This window comes from Setaria italica, chromosome VIII, assembly GCF_000263155.2.
Source record: "Setaria italica strain Yugu1 chromosome VIII, Setaria_italica_v2.0, whole genome shotgun sequence".
Classification (NCBI taxonomy): Eukaryota; Viridiplantae; Streptophyta; class Magnoliopsida; order Poales; family Poaceae; genus Setaria; species Setaria italica.
In genome coordinates this window covers 20,748,170-20,770,311 of record NC_028457.1, presented here as the reverse complement: position 1 = coordinate 20,770,311, position 22,142 = coordinate 20,748,170, and the positions used below count along the sequence as shown (strand labels likewise).

The 22,142-nt window shown below is 45.8% G+C and overlaps 1 protein-coding gene across 1 annotated transcript; it reads right to left on the bottom strand.

The window, feature by feature from the left end:
- Positions 1-23: 23 nt before the first annotated feature.
- On the bottom strand, positions 24-2,225 carry LOC101758056 (heavy metal-associated isoprenylated plant protein 9). The gene is made up of 3 exons (XM_004979175.2): positions 1,657-2,225; positions 1,331-1,553; positions 24-1,175 (listed from the first exon to the last, which is right to left on the bottom strand). Exons 1-3 carry the CDS (start codon positions 1,675-1,677, stop codon positions 211-213), a joined length of 1,209 nt encoding a protein of 402 aa, XP_004979232.1. The 5' UTR covers positions 1,678-2,225; the 3' UTR covers positions 24-210.
- Positions 2,226-22,142: the final 19,917 nt, after the last annotated feature.

The following is a 22,142-nucleotide window of genomic DNA, read 5'->3' as shown; positions in this document are numbered from 1 at the left end:
TAGAACGGTTAAATAGAACGGAGGGAGTAAATAATTGCCGCGATCACTTATGTTGATACTGTATACTACATATATATCATGGCAAGATGAATATATTTGGAGCGAAACCCGGGGCTGGCCTCCATTCAAGCTAATAGCTCGTTATACTAGTATACAAGCAAGATGCCGTGCCACCATCGTTGATCATTCCTGCTATTGTCATCCATGGAGCTATGAGATGACACATGCGTTAGGGTTCTCGTCGCTGAAGTACTGCGGCGCCGGTGCTGGCTGCTCCACCATGCCGTAGTTGTAGTACTGGTACATAGTCGGAGGAGCCGCCACTGGTGCGGGTGGCGGCGGCGTTGGAGGCGGAGGCGCCCACTGCATCATGGACATGGCGTAGGGGTGCACCATGGACACCCTCCTTGCCATCATAGCCTCTTCGTCTACCTGAGGGTTGTAGTAGTGCTTGTGTGAGTACGGCCAGTACATCATCCGTTTCATCATCTCCTCCGGCGGAAACCCGTCCACGGCCAGCAGCTCAGGCTTTGCCTTCTCCTCATCGCCGCCGCCTTCCTTCTTCTTAGCACCATCCTCCGGCTTGGCGTTCCCGTCTTCTTTCTTTTCTCCCTGGGCGGCTTTCTTCTCGGCGGCGTCTTCCGCCGATGGTTTCTCCTGTTCCTCCTTGTTGTTGGCGCCCTCTGCGGGCGGTTCCTCGGGCTTCTTGTCGCCGTCCTCCTTCTTTGGCTCCTCCTCCTTTGGGGGCTCAGGAGGCGGTGGCGGGGGCACGACAGTGGCGAGCTTGCCGGTGCGTCGGTGGATGTACTGGACGAGCCTATCGGCTGACATGGTGCCGGTAACGGTGAGCTTGCCGGCACCGGAGTTAGCGTCTGCGCTCTTGACGCCTCTCATCTTGAGGATCTTCTTCTGCAATTGCTGCGCGCAGGCCTCACAGTGCATGTTGACGAAGAGCTCCACCGTCGTCACCTCGCTCACCTGCGAATGAACGACGACCGGTTCCTCCTTAAGGGCGGCTGCTGCGTCGGCCTCTGCGGGAGGAGGAGGTGGCGGGGATATGACGGTGGCGTTGCGCATGGTCCTCTTGCGGAGGCGCTCGCAGATGCCCTGCAGATCTACGATGCCCTTCACCATCACCTGGTTCTGCGCCATGTTCACCTCCACCCTTTCCACTCCTACACGTCAGCCGTTAAACATCAGCTTTCTAGCATCCAGTCCGATCCACAAATTTTTTGATTAATAATCCATTAATTAATCGTGATCAGTTGCCCAGTGCAGAACAAAAGAAAGAAAAGTAACAAAAAAAAGGAAAAATGAAAAGGTTAGTTACCTTTGCATCTGAGGAGGCATCTCTTGATTTTGTTGGCACAACCGGTGCAATGCAGGTCGATGCCGAGGATGCATGGAGGAGGTGGCGGCGGTGGCTCCTTGGCTGCCTCCTCTTTCTTCTTCTCCCCACCTTCTGCTGCAGCCGCCTCTTCCTTCTTCTCTGCTTCCGGCACAGCCGCTGGAGCTTCTTCCTTCTTCGGCTCCTCCACCATTGCCTCCTCCACCTGCATGTGCATAATTTATAAGTTATCACGGATCAAACAATCAACTAAACTAACAAAATGCATGATTTGAAACTAGTTGGCCAATATTCGTAGCAGCATTTACCTTTTTAACTTCCTCTCCCATGGTGATGATCAAGTGTGGCTTAAAGGCCGGAGGGAGAATGAGTAGCTAATTTGACCGATCAACCAAATAAGAAAGTCAATGAAGGAGACGCCTTGATCAGGATAGTGTATGAGCAATGGCCAGGAGCTGCTCCTCTCTTATACCAGGACTCAAACGGTGAAGAGAGAGATAGTCGGTAGCTAGAACCTGCCTGCGGCAATCAGTTTGCTCGGAATAAAATAAGGTCTCGCGGATTCCCATGCACATGGATTCACGCATGCAGCCCGATCGATCCACCTATTACTGACTGAATAATACTCGCCCCTATGCAAAGAGAGTACTGTATCTCTGTAGATCCAAGCAAAGCTTGCGATTTGGGCGACAACCTATACTGTTTCTCTCTTTTACAGCGGCAGCAGCAGCTTCGTTCTTTGTTCTCTCAGTTTCTCGCTCTGTCCGCAAGGAGAACCTAGGAAGCCGCGACGCCGGTAGTGCTACGAGTCCGTGGCTCCGTGCACTCCGAGATGTGTGTAGAGAGATGGAGAATCGAGTGGAGGGGGAGGAAAAATGTGGTGAGGGGACATGCTTATATAGGCTCCATGGATGAATTATTTGCCTTCTTGCAGAAATTTGCATTCAAATTGAAGTTTTGACTACAAGATTGGGTTTGTCAAGTTTGATGAAAAGGAAATGGTTCCTTTTCTCCACTTGTTGGAGGATTAGGGGTCGCCCTAGATAACTTCTAGAAAGTACTCCAAAATTAGGACTGGCAGACGGTTTCCCAATGTCCTGAAATACTTCGTCTAGAAGTGATTGCCAAGTGTGCATGAAAAGTGCACATCGATACCTTTTTTGAATAAGGTACATCGATGCTACTCTTTGTGACGGGGGAGGATTAACTTTCTCATGGCCGGCTGCCCAGATACCTTTTTTTCTCTTTCTTTTAACTTTCCAAATATTCAATGTTAGCTCGGAGTTTGGAGCACAAAGAGGACGAGATGATTTCGGAAAAGGCGACATCCATTGCATCCTGCACCCTGACGCGCGCGCGCGAGAGAGAGAGTACCGATGCAGGGTCACATGGGTATGTTGGGTGGGACTTTGGAGGGTTTGCTGGCCCTTTTGCTTTGCTTTGTTCTTAAGTGTTAAGAATCCACTTCACGATGACTCACCACCTTGGATTACCTGACAGTGACAGCAATTTGTTGGAAAGTTTATGGCCTAATTCTTTTCTTATGCAATGCATCCATGCTTCTTTCTATTGGGATCTCTCACATCAGATTTTGTGCGCATTAATTCAGGTTGGTCACGAGAATAAATTGGAGAATATGTGTATCGCTGCAGACAAATAACCTGCAATCTTGCACCATAACTGGCAAGCCAACTGGCGAAGACAGTTTTCCTTAGTCGATCAGTAGACTTTGGCGAAAAATTAGGAGGTGTTGCCAGGCTAAACTTTAACCCCTGTCACATCAAATGTTTAGCATTAATTAGGAGTATTAAATATGGACTAATTATAAAATTAATTTCACAACCCCTAGACTAAATCGCGAGACAAATCCATTAAACCTAATTAGTCCATGATTTGACAATATGATGCTATAGTAAACATTCGCTAATGATGGATTAATTAGGCTTAATAGATTCATCTCGCGATTTAGCCTAGCGGTTCTGCAATTAGTTTTGTAATTAGCTCATGTTTAGTTATCCTAATTACCATTCGAATATCCGATACGAATACGAACTAAACTTTCCAGACATCCCCTTAACCTCACCTTTGGCATCTACCTCCATCACCATGTTCAACGCTCATCAACTTTCAGGAGTATTCTACTACACAAAGGTTAACTGACCCAGCCCTTGTTTACTTCGCGAATTTGGGAGGTGCTAAATTACTGTAGCAACACTGTAGCGTTTCGTTTGTATTTGTGAATTATTGTCCAAATATTGACTAATTAGGCTCAAAAGATTCGTATCGCAAAGTACAACAAAACTGTGCAAATAGTTTTTGATTTCGTCTACATTTAGTACTCCATACATGTACCGCAAGTTTGATGTGATGGGGAATCTTCTTTTTGCATAGTGCCAAAGTTGGGAGTTTTGTGGGAAGTGAACAAGGGCCCAAGGGCACGGCAGCTGCGGGAATAATCAGGCACTTGCAGGAATTGGACAAACTTGTGCAGTCCTAGTGTTGTACCACAATATTCTCTTATCTACCATTCCTTGCTCTTCATTTCATCACGAGTAAAATGTACGGCCGGTCCTCGAACTTGGCAACGGTGTCATCTAGGTCTCCGAATTCTCAAAATACACATCCACATCCCTAAACTTGCTAATCCACACACCTGAACTTAAACTGCTTGTGTGGGATGCTGATGGTGTGGTCAGGGAGGCACGGCGCACAAGACGGTGTGGCGCAGTGGGGAAGGCCGCCACGTTCGCGAGTGGCGATGCTGGGGACACCATTGGCTGTGCCGCCGCGATACGAGCACGAGAGGAGGCCGCGTCGAGGGGGAGGTCCGGCGGCGCGGTGGTGGGTTCGCCCGGCAGTGAGGTTGGCCGGCACTGGATCGGGGCGAGCGCCGGCAGTGAGGTCGTGTGGTGCGGTGGACAGAGCGAGCTTGGACGGCGGCATTGTGGCAAGAGAGAGAGACACATAATGGAAAGCGGAAGACAAAGCATGAGAGAAGATGGACCTGACCTGTGGGCCCCATATGTCATGTCCACATCATTACACAATCAGCATGCCACACAAGCAGTTTAATGTGGGTACCGGCGATTTGAGGCTCACGTGTGTAGATTAGCAAGTTTAGGGACGTGGATGTACATTTAAGAGTTCGGGGACTCAGATGGCACTCGCTACCAAGTTCGAGGCTCTTTTGTCAGTATATGGACGTTGCGTGGGCACATCTATTTAACGTACTGCACATGCACAGTAGTTGTAGATTTGCTGAGAACAACCACTGCTGAGAAAGCGCCATCAATACCAATTCATATCCCCCTTCAGTACTGTTTACGCAACCGGTATTGCTAGTTCGGTACTAAAGGGGTCCTTTAGTACCGGTTGGGGAGACCAACCGGTACTAATTTATTTTTTCTTTTCTGTTTGATTTTCTAAAATTTCTCCATTGTACCTTATTCTAAAAATCGCAAATTACTCTAGCTCTAAATCATAAAACTTAGTATACTAACCATGAATCAAGGGAGCATGAAGTTTCTAACCATTAGAATACTTAGAATGAGTGAAATCCCCACGAAATGTCTTCAATCCGGCAGCACCTCCCCTATGGCGCCATGGATAGGATGAAGCCCAAGCTATGGTGAATGGCTCGGGCAGGAGGAAGAAAAAGACGGATTTATCGGAGGGAAGTTAGTACCGGGTGGAGGCTTCACCCGGTACTAAAGGTTGCATATTAGTACCGGGTGGATCCTCTACCCGGTACTAAAGGCCTGGTGGCACATTAGTACTGGGTGGAGGCTCCAATTGGTACTAATGTGCAACCTTTAGTACCAGTTGGAGTCCCCAACCGGTACTAAAGGGGGTCATGAGTGGCTCTTAAGGAACTAGCCGTTAGGTCCAATACTAATGCTCACATTAGTACCAGATCTATTTGCAACCGACAATAATGCAGTAGATGAAAGGTTCGTTCTCCCGCAGTGAACCAACCGGTCTCTGTGTATGACGAGAGCTCCTCTGCCTGTTGAGTTGAAGGGTACCACGGAAGCCATCAGTTCGATCTTAAGATTCGCTGTTTCTTGTCATCTTTTTTTTTACTGGAGCACAATTCACATGCATGCAGTGCATGCAAATGCAGTGGCAAGGTTTTCCACGGCATAGTACGCATGCATGCAGTGCAACAGACCTGCGGTCAAGGAGTTGCTGCCTCAGCCACGGGAGACTTTTTTCGAGCAATCTGCGTTAATTAACCCCAAAGGCCCCACGCCGACCGACCCATCCGGCGAAGGAAAAAGAAACGCTACTACTGTATGACCGACACAGAGCTGGCACGAGCGCTGCAGTTTTTTGAACCTCCACGGCTCTGACTGACGGATGATGACGCAGGCAGATTCGTGAAATAGACTCAAAGTTGAGACCTCGGGAACACGATCGATGGACCTCAATCTATACAGAATACTGGCATGGATTGGTGTCTTTGTGTTCTCGAACTGCATTAATTTCTAAGTTGAAACCTCTTTCTCTACGTGTGCGTGTGCGTGCAGTGCTGGTTTCCTTCGTAATCCACTTGCTGGCTCAGACGTAGGCCTTGTTTAGTTCCCAATTTGGAAGTGGCAAAATTGACATTTTACCATAAATGCGCAACCGTAGCATTTCGTTTGTATTTGTGAATTATTATCCAAATATTAACTAATTAGGCTCAAAAGATTCGTCTCGCAAAGTACAATAAAACTGTGCAATTAGTTTTTTATTTCGTCTACATTTAGTACTCCATGCATGTACCGCAAGTTTGATATGATGAGGAATCTTCTTTTTGCATAGTGTCAAAGTTGGGATTTTGGAGCTAACTAAACATGGCATGAAAGACGACAGGGACATCAGACATGGGGTGTGAAGGTGGTTGAGAAAAACCGTACCGATTGCACCAGACGGTGCCTCTTTTGAGTCACGGAGTCCGTGGTGGCGAACACTCCATAGGCGTGCAGCCCGTCGGTCTCCACACGCGACAAATTTGTTTCGTGGATTAGTTGGTCTATACATACAGTTCCATGGTTCGAAAAACTGGGTGGCAGACTGGATCGAATCAAGCTGGCTACCAGATTTGCGCCGGGATCGTCAAGCTATCACTCACTCTAGGTGAGCCTAGTTGCTACTAGCTGCTAAATAAGTAGATTAGTTGCAGTGCAGCTAAGCATGCATCTGACAGGTACTGTTTCAACTGTAACAACAGCCTCGCGACCTCAATGCTGGTTCCTAGCTACGTAATGCAACAGACATGAATTAACATAATGATCAGAGTCATAAGAAAAAGATATTGGTGATCACACATAATGCTGAATTGCTGACTGGTTCATGCAGTTTCTTCCTTTTCGCTTATTTTATTGTTCTTCTTTTCTTAGATTCGAATAAACATTTGGTACGCTCTGTGGCCCTACACGGTTAGTTGTTGAAATGAATTTCGAGAATGTGAGCTAGCTCTGACACCTGCTTTTGGCTTCGAGAGACCAGCTAGGGCCGACAGCTGTGCTTGGCCGATCTGCTTGCTTATGGACTGTAGCCGATGCAGAAGAATTATGCAATCCCCTTTGATTCGGTAGGGTTCGGTGATTATGCATGCAAGGGAATAAAGGATGACCTACTGACCATTATTAATTAGGGGTGCTATGTAAAGCATGCGTGTCTAGCCTGGAGATGGGGCTGTGAAATGTCAGAAAAGCATTACTCGTCTTTTTAATGTAATGGTTGAGTTTCATTGATCTTAGCTTGCCAAAACATGAGACCTCTGAAGCAGGGTGGGTTGGGATTGAAATAATTACCATTGTTACCTCCTTTTGGTAAGGACGTTGCTGATTCTACCCTTGAACTCCTTATGGATGATAGTTGTTGTTCTTGCCGTTCATTTATAATACGTCATCCTGAGTCTCAGGAAGCTATTCCCCGAGTCTATAGTGTTTCCACAATCCTCACATGCCATGCGAGGATCCATAGATTGGACGATGTTGGACATGACAGCTGTCACTTTGGTGTAGTCATCCAATCTCTTCATGAAGAGATCCATTTTTAGCGGTAAGCATGTCCACTTCCTTGATGGTAAATGTACCTCTCTGTTGGGGTTGGAGTCTCTCATCGCTCCACCCTAGATTAGAGATCATCTTCTTGATCAAAGTTGTAGCAATTTCAATAGTAAGTGAGAAGAAGACTCCTCTAGCAGCAGCATTAATATGGCCTTGGGCTGTCGGAGTCGATCCGTTGTAGAAATTCTGAAGAATGAGCCATTTATCCATCCTGTGGTGAAGACAAGTTAAGATTTACTCCTGAAACCTTTCCCACACCTTGGGAATTGACTCAGTAGCTGCTTGTTGGAAACTCGAAATCCTTCCACGAAGGACGTTTGTTTTGCCCAACGAAAAGAACTTCACGAGGAATGTCGCAGAGCATTTATCCCATGTATTCACCTCCGTACGGCTCACATAGAACCATTGCTGCGCTCTCCCAAGGAGAGAGAACGGAAACAGTCGAGGACGAATAGCATCTTTACTCACCCCTCTGATGGTGAAGGTGCTACATAGCTCAAGGAACTGCTGCAGATGGGCGCTTGTGTCCTCGTTGGCATTCCCACAAAATGGGCTAACCTGCACCATGGTAATGAAACCCATCTTTATCTCGAAGTTGACATTCCTCATGTCCACCTCAGAGCCTTTCTACACCTGAGAGGCTGAGGGAGCGGAGTACTCACAAAGAGTCTTCTGAGCCATAGCGTTTGACATAGATGGTGCAAAGGAAGCTAGGTCAACTGCCGAGAGAGTAATCTAAGGAGGAACGACATGAGATCGTACCCTTCTCACAAGTGACTCCGGCCAGGCACCCAGGCCATACACATTGTATAGGACTCAGGCCTATGTACCCACATACACATTGCATAGGACTCAGGCCTATGCACCCAGGCACACACAGGGAGACAGTACCCGTGCTGGTTTCGCCCGACAAAGTTACTGCTAATTTACAAATTCCTACAATGTTCTCGAATGTGGAGGATTACGAAGGACCAATAGGGCTGTCACCACCTACTGCTTACCTCTGCGGCCCGTGGGGTCAAATCATATCCATTGAAGCTAAAGCAATCCAAGCACCATGCTTGCATTGTTAATAACACTCCACCCATATCGGGCTATTGTATCAATGGTTGAAGCCACCATAAAACATGACCATTAAACCGATGCTGTAGCATAGATCAACTAAGCTATACAAGATATATACGCACGTAGAGTATGTGCTAAAGCATGGTCTCAAGGCACACATGAGAGTATATAGGCCTACACTATGATAGCAAGGGTATACGACTAGCATAGGAGCGTATAAGCCTAGCACATCGACATAGCAAGGGTATATATCTAACTCATGCTTATAAGAACCAAGCACAACACTATATAAGGAAGATGAATACTTTGCATAGAATAAAGTCAACCTAGGAAAGTAAGATACAAGATCCATACCCTAGACTCCAAGGAGACCTAGAACATGAAGTGGAGCTACTCTAACCTAACTCCACTAACTTTGAAACTAAGAGGGAGACAATGATTCACTTGTGGTGTGTGTCCTAGAATGGATACCCTACCCTCATATTTATAGGCTTCAAGAGGCAGTTCTGCCAGGGAATCTTCGAGGAAAATCCCATAACCGACATAGGGGGCCCATCAACTATTTCCATGTGGAGGCTGGAGAAGAGAGGAGGCAGTGGCGGTTCGACCGACCCTCTATGGGCCCTCCTCGCAATCCCCTTTCTCCGGGTGACTGCCTTGTGCGTCCCAATGATGGTTGTATGCGTTATCCGTTGGATTGAGGCGGTTGTGGTACTATGTGGTCCCTTTAGTCCATGGGATGCACATATGGCAACCTCCCATTGGTTGGAATTGTGTTTCTTGGATAATAGGGTGTGCTTTCTCAATCCTTTTGTGTTATTTCACCTGAAACCCAAATAATCTCCAAGGACAAGTGGAACTACATTATTCGAAACCAAATATGCGTGTAAGAAATGCCAATCCTCCTTTATTCTTGAGTATATAGACATTCATATTTGGTACTTTACAATCGTCAATATTTACTCCCGTTTGTGGGCCCTCAATCCATGTGCTTGCTCCTGATTGGTTGAGAGTGTGTTTCCTTGTTGTTGAGGTGTGTTTTCTCCTTTAATGGACCTACATACAAATATTCACCAACACTTGTAGTGTGTTTACTCCTACCACTACTGATGATGCTCATCTTTTATGTGTTTATGCAGGATTTGATGGTCTAGATTTGACACTTAAGAGCCGTCAACAACACCCCCACACAAAGGACTAAGGTGAAACATTACTTTGAAAGGTATGAAGCGAGCATAAGAGATATTCCAAAGCATACCTTGCACCTATGAACTTTGAAGTGTCTATCATACCATCTTGGGTAGTTGAGGTATGGAATGATCCTTAATCAAGTCACCTTTACTCCTTATGTCAAGTAGCTTGGGATTTTTCAATTAGTTTTCAAAGCAGACCCTTCTTAGTTCCTCATTTGATTCTCTCAGATCAGTCAATGCGTATATGTCCTCACTAAGGCATTAGACTTGCTTTTCTTCATCCTACTTCTACTGATGGCTATATGTGGAGTTCAAGGTAGGGTATGAAGGATAAGGAATACTTGTATCATATTTATTTCAAAGTCAAAAAATAGATCCAAGGAAGAAAACAAGTCATACGATCAGATCAAGATGTGCATGTTTATAGATATGGTGGATGGTATACGAAATGAAAACTCCTTTTGTATGATCTCTCTCCCTTTGTAACTTCTTTCGAGAGCATGGCTATCTTTCTTTTCTTTTTCTTTTTCTTGTACCTTCATGTGTCCATATATATATATATGTATATATATATGTGTGTATATATATATATATATATTCGATAGTCCATGTCTCTTTTGTAACAATAATTGGAGAGAGAGACCAACACACATTGTGGAGTATTTATTTTGTGGAATGGATGGATGGTCCAATGCTAACTTCCCATAGAAACATGGAAAGGGGTATATGGTGTGCATGTGAATCTTGATCATGAAAGCATGAAACGAATTCTCACAAGGGTCTCAACAATTTGACAAAGCTCAATACAAAGATAAGCAGCATATGCATAAGGTTTTTCAAGATACTCATCATATGGTTTTTGTAGGGTTTTGGCATATCAAAAAGGAGCTTGCAAAGGATTTTTAAATTTTTAAATAAATTTTCCAAGCACTTAAACATTAAGAGTGAAGATCATATCATCAAACCATATCTCAAACACCAACTACTTAGATAGGCATGCTATCCTAAATGTTTTTGTTCATAATAAAGCATATGCAAGCCAACCATAGAAAACATGTAGAGCAGGTGGAGCAAATGGATTCATTTTATTTGAGTTTGATTTAAAGGATTAGATTCAAAATTCACTCAAACTCATGAATGAGGGAGATCAGGGATAAAGAGAGACAAACTGACGTGGTGGACGAAGATGGGCCTACCTCCCCATGGGTCGGCCGAACCCACAAACCCTTAGGGGCTCAGCTCTAGCTCCTCTTTCTGTACGTGCTGGTGCATCGTGGTGTGCTCTATTTGTGGGTGTTTGGTGCATCGTGTCAGCACTGGAGAGTCGGTGGCTCTCCCTCAGACTAGTTTGTACCTATGTGCTTCTTCCAACAAAGACAAGCAAGTAGCACAAGGACTCCACCAGGTTGGATGGCGGTGAGTCAAAATTTTATTGAATTCAAAATGGAGGTGCTTACAAATCTGATTGAAAAAAATGAAGGGAAAATAAACCTAACTAAAGAGCCTAAGGGATGGATACTAGGGGCACGTCTATGGAGCTGCATCGTAAAGATCTTCATGCCCCATGGTCTTATATAAGCACTTTATCTTATCGCAAAGACCACAACGGAGGGTATGGAACTCATCGTTTAGTTCTTCCATTTCTATTTTCCTCTCCGCTAACGCATCCTATTTTTTAATCATAAGTCTACAACCATGGAGGATAGCTGCTTAACCGTGGGTGCCTTTGAAGATTTCTCATCACTACCCTGAAATTGGCCCCCCGTCCTTCTGATTGGCGGCGGTGAGAGATGTCGCCTAACCTTGCCGCCTCCCAGAGACGTCCGAAGAACTCAACTTGCTCACTCTCCATAAGTGTGAGAGCAAGCTTGATTCCCTTTCCGCATCCACCATCCATGGTTCGCACCCCAAACACCTGAAACTGAGATACCGGCAGTGGTTTCTCTAGCGAGTAGGACATTGGTCTAGTGCTGCTGTGTCCTCTGGTCTTTGAGGGCCCCGGGATGTCAATCCCGTAGGGTGGCACCAACTCCCTTCGACGAGTTTCGCCCGTCATCGGCCTTGTGTAGGAACTCAATGCATGTGCCTTCTGTTTAAGTGTCTTCCTTGGCGAGGGTGAGCGCGCGGTCAAGAGGAAGGCCGAGGCGGCCTCGGCCTAGTTCAGCTAAACTGGGGGTTTGGTCAAACCCCCAACAGTACCTCTCGCGCCCCTGCTTCTCCCATCGGTCAGTAGAATGGCAAGGGGCTCGATATCGATTGTCCGGACCTCCTCCATAGACAGATCCCCGATGGGGTTGATGGCATTAGCCGAAGCAATTTCCCGATCGAGATCAAATGTGGAGCCCAGCTTGCCAAATAGAACGAGGCCTTTCCTAGCCATGGTGGTGAGCAGGGTTTGCTGGTGTGGATCTAGGTGGGTTTTTGGATGGAGATGACAGTGAAGAAGGAGAGGAGGAGGATCAGTTTTTAAAGAAGGAACTCCTCACCTCTGGTGTTCAAACCCAATGGGATGCCAAGGGATGAGTCCAGGAACGTTGGAGGAGCGTCTGCGCGAAGGTTGGGAGGTGGCGGTGGTCAGAGTGGTTCGGCCGAACCCTTGGGCTCCGTTGAGCCTCTTGTTGCTCGTGAGCGTTTGTGCAGCTAAGGGGAAAGCAGGAAGAGTGGGCCCAACCACTATATGTGCCAGTACTTTTGTAAAATCTAGGATAGAGCTAGGGTCAATGACATTGACCTTCGCTTAACTTTACTTTTATCTAAGCTGACTTATATTTCTATAAAGATCCTGGTGGTGGACTTACCTTAATGACATACCTTAGCCATCGTGGGTTATGATCACCCCATGTGACGATGATGCGTTGATGATGTTCATTGTGCTTGCGCGGTGGTGATGTCGTCCCCTCGATTCATTTCCACCCTCGCTTCCTTCCATTCTTGATGTAGCCTCTCATAACCTGAAAGGTTGGCACCCCGAGAATACCCGAAGAATAAACTTTCCTTATAAAGTTGATTATTTAAAATCAAGGAAAGCTTATGATCTTGGGAATCTCATGTTGATCCCATGCTCAACAACATCTACGTCCACCTTGCTTCGCCATTTGGAGTTGATCGAATTTCTCTTGGCTACAAGGTTAGTACAAAATACAACTATGAGCCCTGCATAGGTATCATAAAAAAGCATAACCATATACAACCATCCTAACAGGCATCAATGATGGGAAACCTTAAGATGATTGTACGACACGTAGTGCCTTAGCACAACGGACAATATCTAGGATGAGCATGATCTATGTGATGAATCGGAACGAAACTTCATGCTCATGGAGTGAGTGGCTTGATCTCCAGATAGAATAGCTCAAGAACGTTCATGGCCCCATAGTGCAGGACAATTTGTAACTCTGTGGGCCAAAGGAACGATTCGAGCTCGGATCGCAAGGGAAATGAGTTTCTTTCAACTCATCCCCTCCTTAGGTAGAAGGCTTCATGTTTCATCAAGATGAACGTGGTGGCAAAGCATTCCAACCTAAGCTTCCAATAGAAGTTCATTTGATTTGAAATATGAATATCACTTCTATTAGGCATCAATTAAAATCAAGGAACAAGGTGTGAGTTTTGAATCACTTGACCTTATTGGCATCGATCAGTAATCGAGGATAAGAATGTGAGTTTGGTTCACTCAATTCAATCGGTACAGCCTCTATGATCCATTGACAAAAAAGAATGAGCCCTACGGACTATATACGGTGGTCAATGTCGAGGCATATTCCATAGTGTATATGAAACACCTTGGATGTTACCTTGACATAGGAACATGATGGGCTTCCTACGGTACCTCTTCCCGGAAGTTGTGGTTGAAATAGATGACTCATTAAGAATGATCCTCTTCTTTGAAACACTCCTTCCTCAACCTTCCTTGAGATGTGGCCTTGAGGAAAGTTTCAGAAGAAAACACCTTAAGGGAATCTGGGGGTAGGATTCGCAAGTGGCACTATTTCCCCAAGATTCGTGCAGTTCAGGAGAGGCATCTTCAGTAGAATTTAAGATATAGTTGAGATGAAAACTTGAACTCTGCTAACAAAGTCCTCGGTTGCTCAACATGCTCTCCTCCTAACAGGGCATCATTATCCAGATCAACTGGGGGAGTAGTCACTTAGATATGCTCCAAGATTTCCCTCCCTTTTGTCGAATCCATCAACAAAAACGAGCCTTCAGAGAGGTCACCAAGCTGCAGGCCAGTGTCCTTTGATAGTCCTGACTGAAAGTTTTGTAGCAACACGTGGTTGGGTATGGATAAGACTGGGCAAATCTGCGTAAGAGCAGAGAAACGGGCCCATGCTGCGCCTAGTGATTCCTCCTTTCGCTGCTTGAAGCAGAGGACCATAACTCGCAAAGAGGCAATGCGGGATAGAGGAAAGAGGGGAAAGCAAAATCTAGCCCTCAGCTCTTCCCAATTATCGATCACACTCTCCTCTAAGCAAATGTACCATTTTCTTGCTTTCCCTGAGAGGGAGAACAGGAAAAGCTTCTTCTTGAGAGTGTCTTGTGTGAAGCCGGATATTCTCTAGCAAGAAGACAAGTGCTCGAACCCTCGCAGGTGGTGGTAGGGGTTCTCATAGCTTAACTCCGAGAAGAAATTTTCCTGAACTAGCTCTATGAGTGAGGGATGAATCTCGTAGCTGAATGAGGAATTGGGTTCCAAAAAAGATGGCTCTAAAGACTCACTCTGAAGGGTCAAAAGGTGTGTACGAGGATAATATTCCATGGGTAGCGGGGGTTAAGGTAGAAATTAAGAAAAGCAAAAAGATATGAGGACCACAAGGGTCGTAGATAAACAGAAACCATTCCCCGACAACTGCGCCAAAAAGCTTATTGTTATAATTACGATGCGAGTAAATCCGCAAGCACACAGATACCGTTGTAGGTTTCACCTCAAAGTATTCCAAGGGTATTAAATCAAAGTGAACGTGTGTGTATACCTATGACTCTAATATCCAAGGACAACCAACCAAACAAAGGTAGTTGAAGGGTAAAGAGGATTCCTAGGGATAGTACTTGAGGTAAGTTAAAGGTCGATCTGGTGGGTAAGATACTCACTTTGGGCATCGTCTTACCCCTAGCTAACGAGGCAACTCTGGCCTGCAGTTCTACGCTATATCCAAATGTTGAGGATTACAAAGGACCAATAGGGTTGTCACCATTTACAGCCTACTTCTAGCTGCTCATGGGATATAGGGCAAATGAAGGATAACCCTTAGCCTAGACACCACGTCTATGCTACTGATTACTACCGTAATCTAACTACGTCTGTCAACCCGTAGCAAACTATGGCACTCTATATATATATAGAGTAACGAACTCGCAAGTAAGAGAAATAACCTCACTTAAGAATAAGTACTAAACCAGAAGAAGGAATCATGAATACTTACTTTACTCAGAAGGAAGCCAACGTCCGTAGAGGTACATGACTGGAGCAGACTACTGAGGAACTCACCACTCCTTCGAGCTACTCCCTCTCTCTCAGTCTCCCCCTATTCTAAGCACTAGCCTAAATAGAGCTTCGCCATGGAGTGGAGCACTAACTCTTCAAGTGGAAGATCTAGTGGTGTTGTTGTGTGTTGAGGTGAGCTCTCCTCCTCCTTATATAGCCTCCAAGGGTCGATTCAGGGCAAGGATATTCAGGGAATCTTCCCTAACCGTCATTGGGTTACTGGTAAAAGGTGCCACACGTTAGCTGGAGGCAAGAAGAGGCTAGGGTGGTTCGGTCGAACTAGGGGTTCGTCCAACCCCCTACAACCACCTCTAGCAACTCCCTTTGGCGGGGTGGCTGCCAGGTGGGTCGACACTTGGGTACAGGGTGTTTGGTGGTGAATGTACTCGGTTTACTCCTATTTGTGGGCCCCTAAATCCATGTGCTTGCTCCTCATTGGTTGAGAGTGTGTTTCCTTGGTCTTGAGGTGTATTTTCTCGCTTAATGGATCTATATACAAATATTCACCAACACTTGTGGAATTTGTTAGTAATAACTCCTACCACTACTGATGATGCTCATCTTTTATGTGTTTATGTAGGAGTTGACGGCATAGATTTGGCACTTAAGAACAGTCAACACTGGACGTGACAGAGATATACCACCCGCGGCGCGGGGATGGCTCCCTCACCCGCAATCCACCAGTTGGCCGCCCCTGAGATGCTGATCGCTATTGCTTCTTCGAGGGAACTGCCAGTGCCTTACAAGCCCACCGCGTGCCGCTCGGCACAGCCTTGTCCTGGGGTGAGGAAGATGCTTGGGGGCTGTCACCATTAGTACCAGCCTCAGCTTTAGCCTTCTTTGGCCTCTCCAGCTCTAGCTCCCTGAGCTGGCTAGTGGCTATGTCAAGGGTACGTGGATGCTCAGGGATAGGGGCTTTGGAGACAAATGCTAGCAACCCTGCAAATAAAAACAAATAGAGGTACATATTTGTTGACAGGCATATGTTCATCCCACCCAATGGGTGCACATGCTATCTTATCAAAAGAATATGAAAAAGTAGAAAACTCACCTCTGGGCGCGGATTGCATAGGCTGAGTGGCAGCATGTGGCCATGATTTTTCATTCGTGTGTTGTTGGCAAAGAACTTCTTCAAATGACGGTAGAGGCCATCCTTGTCCACTATCTCGGGCACCTCCCGCTTTGTGTCGATGTCCCCGGTGAACTCGAACGCCGGGTGGACAAAATCCTTCATTGGCTGCGTGCGGCAGAACGCAAAGTTGGTCACCACACCCATCCCATTGAGGCCATGATATTTGAGGTCCTTGATCATGGCCTCCAACTCCCACACCTGCCCCATATTCTCCTCTCGAATGGACTCGGTCCAACAGTCCCTCATCTTAGGACGAGCGTTGATGTTGCAGGGGATGGTAGGAGCATGATTGGGGGTGTAGAACCACTCCTCATGCCAACCCTTGTTGGTAGATAGAGTCAAAACCAAGATGTACTCCTGGGAGATCTTCTCCCGAAGTTGGATTTTGGCTCCACCCACAACATTGGGAGCCTCGGCATTGGGGTACGGCATCAGATGGAAGAAATAGTGAAACAAATCCCAATGTGGCTCGATATCGAGAAATGCTTCACAAAGATGAATGAAAATGGAGATCTAGTGGATGGAGTTGGGATTGAGATGACAGAGCTCAATCCCATAGAAGTAGAGAAGACCACGGAGGAAAGGTTGCGTGGGGAGACCAAATCCTCACAAGAAGAAAGACTCGAACATGACGGCCTTGTTGGTCTCGTGGGTAGGGAAATCCTCACCTACGGCCGACCGCCATCCTGTGGTCACTTGGTCTGGCAGCACGCAGTCCCATATGAGGTCCTCCAGCCACTTCTGGGTTGATCATGAGGGGCACCACTCCCAATCGTAGGATGGTGGGCTGGCAGCTCCAGCGTCCTTCTTCTTCGCCTTGGGCTTCTTGGCAGCGACGCGCCGCTTCGGTGCAATTGACCCTCACAAATGCTCGGGGGTAGGTGAGCAGCAGATGGTGCAAGGAGTGGGCCAAGGGACAAAGAGCAGTGGCAGATCTGGGAAGAGAAGGCGGCCTTGCGCAAGCTCAGTAGCAGCGTATGCGGGCGTAGGATCTTACATGGCGCATAGTCGGGAGCGAGAAGGCTGAAACTTTGGCAATGGAGAAGAAAGGCGAGGAGGTGACAGAGTAAATGGGGGAACACTCCCGTTACTTACATGCACCTAGTGTAAAGAAGGAGATGGCACCATTCCTCGAAATGGCGCTTGGGAACCCAACCATTATCATAAGATGACGGAGGATGGAAAAGAGGGACGCGCGGCCCTCCTGTCCGGTCACTCCTGCCACATTGGCGTGATGAGCTGGCTATGACGTGGCTGGCACGAGATATCATGGTATGACCTTCTGTATTCACTTCTTGCAATTCAGAATAGGGAACCAGGTTATTTGATAACCCGTTCTCGACCCTACTTTGGTTTGTGTTGGGGAAATAGTCCGGTAGTACATCACGGGGTAGACCAAGGTGGTAGATATTGTGGAGGGGATATCCGTAACTAGAGCTAGATGGATGAACACAAGGACACAAGGGATTTTACCAGGTTTGGGCCACCAGATTATTGTAATACCCTATGTCGTGTGTTTGGGGTTTTATTATCAGCGTATAGCGCATTGAATATGGCTTGGGTTTTTGAGGGGGGTCCTTGCTGCCCTTATATAGTCTAGGGGGGTATGGTTACATATCCAATTTGATCTAATCCTAGTCAGTTACATGGAAATCTACTACCTTTCAGTACAAGTTATCTCTTTACATATTTAAACATCCCTATCTATAACTATATCTCTTGATGCCGATCCTTCATCTTGATCTTTACACCTACCTTGAGTCCCCCTCGTATGGGTTGGCACCCCCTTTGGGGAATGGCTAAGCCCATCTGAATGGTACTTAGGGGTAATATCCCCCACAGTAGCCCCCGAGTGCTTCTTGGCTGAACAACAATCTCGACTGATCCTTTATCCGAGTGATTTTCTCCATGTCCGAGTGGTTCTCATCAAGTCTGAGTGGTTCTCAACATTCAGCCGAGTGGTTCATGCCTGACTCGTGGATGCTGAGAGGTCAAGGAGAGCTTCTCCCCTTGTCTTCTTTATCATGCACCCCGAAGGCGAAGTGTATACACTTAGCCCCCGAGCCTTGGGAAGTTTGAGCTTGCCAAGGGTCAATATTAAAGTATAGACATCCTGCTTTTGTAAAACTTTGCCATACATGTGCTAAAGGAGAAGTGTATACACTTAGCCCTCAAGCCTTAGGAAGTTTAGCATAGGCTTGTCAAGGGATTAAAATGATCCTTTAAACAATATCACTTTCATCTGTTCAGATATGAACATATGCCTTCCAGACCCCAAGCCTTGACTAGTTTCAAAGAAACCGGCCAAGGGTCTCAAGATAGAAGCTCTTACTAGCCTATGATAATATCAATGGGTGCATCTCCAAATGTGCCCATTGGGTGCAGCCCCCGAGACTCAAGTGGATTTGAAGAATCCAGTTGAGGCTCTTAAAACGACTTCTTCTACACCTATTATCCCTCCAAGGAGAGGATTCCTTGAATCACTAACCCAGTGCAATGCCTATACCCAGCTCTAGCTTGGGTATAGATTTAGCCTCCAGGCACACTGCGTTCCCAAGGGGAGCCAGCATGGGACGCATGTCAAGTTCTCTTTTACGAATCAAGACAACTTGTGATGAGGACATCACCTGCTCGGATACAACCACATTGGTAAATTTTGATTCAAAGGTGAAACAATTCTTTATCAAGATTGTATTTGATACATTTGATGAATTGATGCTGCACCATGATTTGTGTTCATTATCATTTTTAGAAATACAAACATGGATTAAAAAGAGTATGAAACACACATGGAGTGTATGGAGGACCAAAGAAATTGATTGGGGGCCAAGTCCAAACATTCCCAATGTCCTCCACCAGACCACCATGTTAATTTTGGCCCAAGGAAAGAAAGAGATCAAATCCAACATGTTTTGGGGCTGGATTCGGACTGTAGCACCGTACCAATTTGCGATGGCTGCCACAACCTCATCCGGACTCCATTTTGGGCGTTCAAGTACTCCTTGGAATCCTTATGAAAACTATTTTCATATGGATATAGACTGATATCCATATCGTTCATGAGGCAGCCACAATGATAAAATTACTATCGAGAGGTTATTCTGTCAAAGGTGTTGCATTGCCTTATTTTGGCCCGATGGGCCTTGTATCAAGTTGGGTCCAATAAGGACATGTCCTAGGGTTGGAGCATGACACCAGGACCCCCCTAATCATCCTCCTATGTATTAATAAGGATTAGAGCCACCTCAAACAGATTGGATTTTGTTTTGTTGAAAGTTTAGCCATTGCTACTTCCTTGTAGACACGTGTGTCGACTAGACCATCCATTCTACTCGATTCAGAATCCCAACTTTGTGAGTTTAGATTGATTTTTTTTTATCTCCATATTTGTAATTGAGTTGCTTGTTCTACTTGTTCTTGCTTGTTCCTTGATTGCTTGCAGGAATTACCCTAGTGGTTTGGTTGATCGTGATCCACAAGATCGCGGCGACCATTGGAGGTGGTGCATCGGTTGCTAAGGCGCATCATCCTAGGATGGTTGTAGTCGGGCCATGAACATTGTCTCCATCCTCAAATCAAGTTATCCACCTTCTCTCATTGAAAGATCGAGATTCAACCCAACGGGTTCCTATCAGTTGGTATCAGGGCAGGTGATGTCCTGATCAACTTGGCCATGTGTGGCATATCGCATGGACAAAACCCTCATGAGCTAGAAGAGATCCCATATTTGGAATCATGCCAAAACAAAATCAAGGATGGGTTATCCATTAACCTAGCCCTCGTTATTATGAACTCTTAAAGTTCTTGTGGTTTTTAGTTTCTGAGTATTCTCAGAAACCCACTCAAATCATAAGAATAGTCATTCTTTAAATATCAAGCTGTAATGGCCCAAATGAGAGACGACCCATTAAGAATCAAAGCATAGCCCAACCAGGAAACCCTAAGGAGGCACCGCGAGAAATCGAAGGTAAACGATCATCTTCCGATTCTTTGCGATATCTCGCGGCAGCTGATCCCGGCCAGCTCACTGGGCTGATGTGGCGGGGTTGATGGTATAGGTGGGCCACGTGCCCCCTTTTCTGTCACTCCACCATCAGACAGTGTCAGTTGGATTTTCGAGGCACCACGCTGCCTTCCTCTTGAAGGCACATGCGCGCGAGTGACGGGTACTTGCCCCGCTCACTTCGCCACCCCTTCATCTTCTTTTTTGTCGGTGTTTAGACCCGACAACCTACCGAGGGAGGTGCCCAAGGTAGTGTTTTGGTTAGTGGGTCTCATCAAGATGAAGATCTCGAAGGTAAATACAGACACACGATATATAGGTTCGAGCCTCTAGATTGTGTAATACCCTACATCATGTTTGTCGGTTGGATTTAATGGCTTTGGAGGGGGTCCCTGCCTTGCCTTATATTGTCAGGCGTAGTGTTATAGGTCGGTTGGTTACAAGAATACTAATCAGTTATGACTAGAGGAGTTCTACTCTTATTACAACTTTCAGGTACAAGGCAGGTACTAGGCTTCCCCATCCCATACTAGGTATGATCTTAGTACTTTCAAACACTTGACCACAACTTTAAACACATTTCGACCTTAACAGCTTTCTTCTAGACAGACGGGGCAATCCACCAATTTAGATCAATTGCCCGGCCCCGCCCATCATCCTTATGGTTCCAAGAAAAGTTAACAAACAACTCCTATAGCTTGCGAGTGATAGGAAATCACTCAACTTTTACCGAGTTCCTATTTAGCATAGCAACTACACGACCTATCATGCTAGTATTCAAACATAGGTACTTAGGATCATGAAACTAAGGTTTCAAGCAACTTCTATGAACTTAAATGCACGGACATAAGTAACACAAGTAGTGCATAATTTTAGAAACCAAAGTTATGCTCTGGGGCTTGCCTTCTTGCCCTAACTCAGCCTTGGGCTCTTCCAAACTTTGGTCCGGGCCTTGGTTTGCCTCGATCACGTTCAGCTCAGCAAGAGGGTGTCCTTCTTCATGTTCTAGGGCGAGCTCGTACATTCTGTTGGTGAGGTTAGCTCCTACACGAGATGCATATGTAAGATTTCAATGCATGCCTTTATGTGTAGGTTGTGTTTCACAAGTTATTATAAAAGTATAAATTGTATTTCGACCACATTCACCTAGACAAGAGTTTAAATCTTAAATTCTTCAGAAAGTAAGGTGTGTTGTGATTTAAAACTCGAAGTTAACTTTGATGGTGATTGTGTACACATATAACATTTAAATAACTTGGAATTCACAAAAGAAAGGTGGGGGTCATTTTAGTGTTGCTTGGCATTCATTTGGAAAGTTATCCTGTTTCTGAATTTTAAATCGACATAATAAAGCATTTATTAGTTTACCCCTTTTTAATTATAATTTTTATTATCGATTTAAACTAGCCTTTAAACATGAACAAAAGTTTCTGGAAGCATTTGTTAAGATATATTTCTGAAATGTTTACAGAAGCTTCAATACTACACAAGCGATCTACTGTTGATGAGGACATCACCTCTCCGGATGCACATGATACTCCGCTGGACATTCAAGGTCCAATCACTAGAGCTCGCGCACGACAATTGCATTTAGAGGTGAGATCGTTCCTAACCAATTCATTTTATGATTTTAAGAATAGATTGCTATTCAATGATTATATTTTGATTAGGAACAAAGGAGAGGACCAGGAGATGTATGGAGAGAGGCTTGGAGGCGTGGAGGACCAGCAAGGACATACAACTCGAGTTGGAGGCCCAAGCCAAGTCGACTTCGAGTCCACCTCGGTGTCCAGGAGCAGCCTACAGTGATTTGGATGCCCAGAACGCATACGGACTCCGTTTTGGACGTTCTATATA

What these genes read in the sequence shown, in the direction of transcription:
- LOC101758056 (XM_004979175.2), bottom strand. Translation starts at nt 1,677, where the DNA reads ATGGGAGAGGAAGTTAAAAAG. An exon ending in TGGGAGAGGAAGTTAAAAAG is followed by an intron (nt 1,554 to 1,656) that starts GTAAATGCTGCT and finishes ATGCACATGCAG; the next exon opens with GTGGAGGAGGCAATGGTGGA. An exon ending in ATGCCTCCTCAGATGCAAAG is followed by an intron (nt 1,176 to 1,330) that starts GTAACTAACCTT and finishes GCTGACGTGTAG; the next exon opens with GAGTGGAAAGGGTGGAGGTG.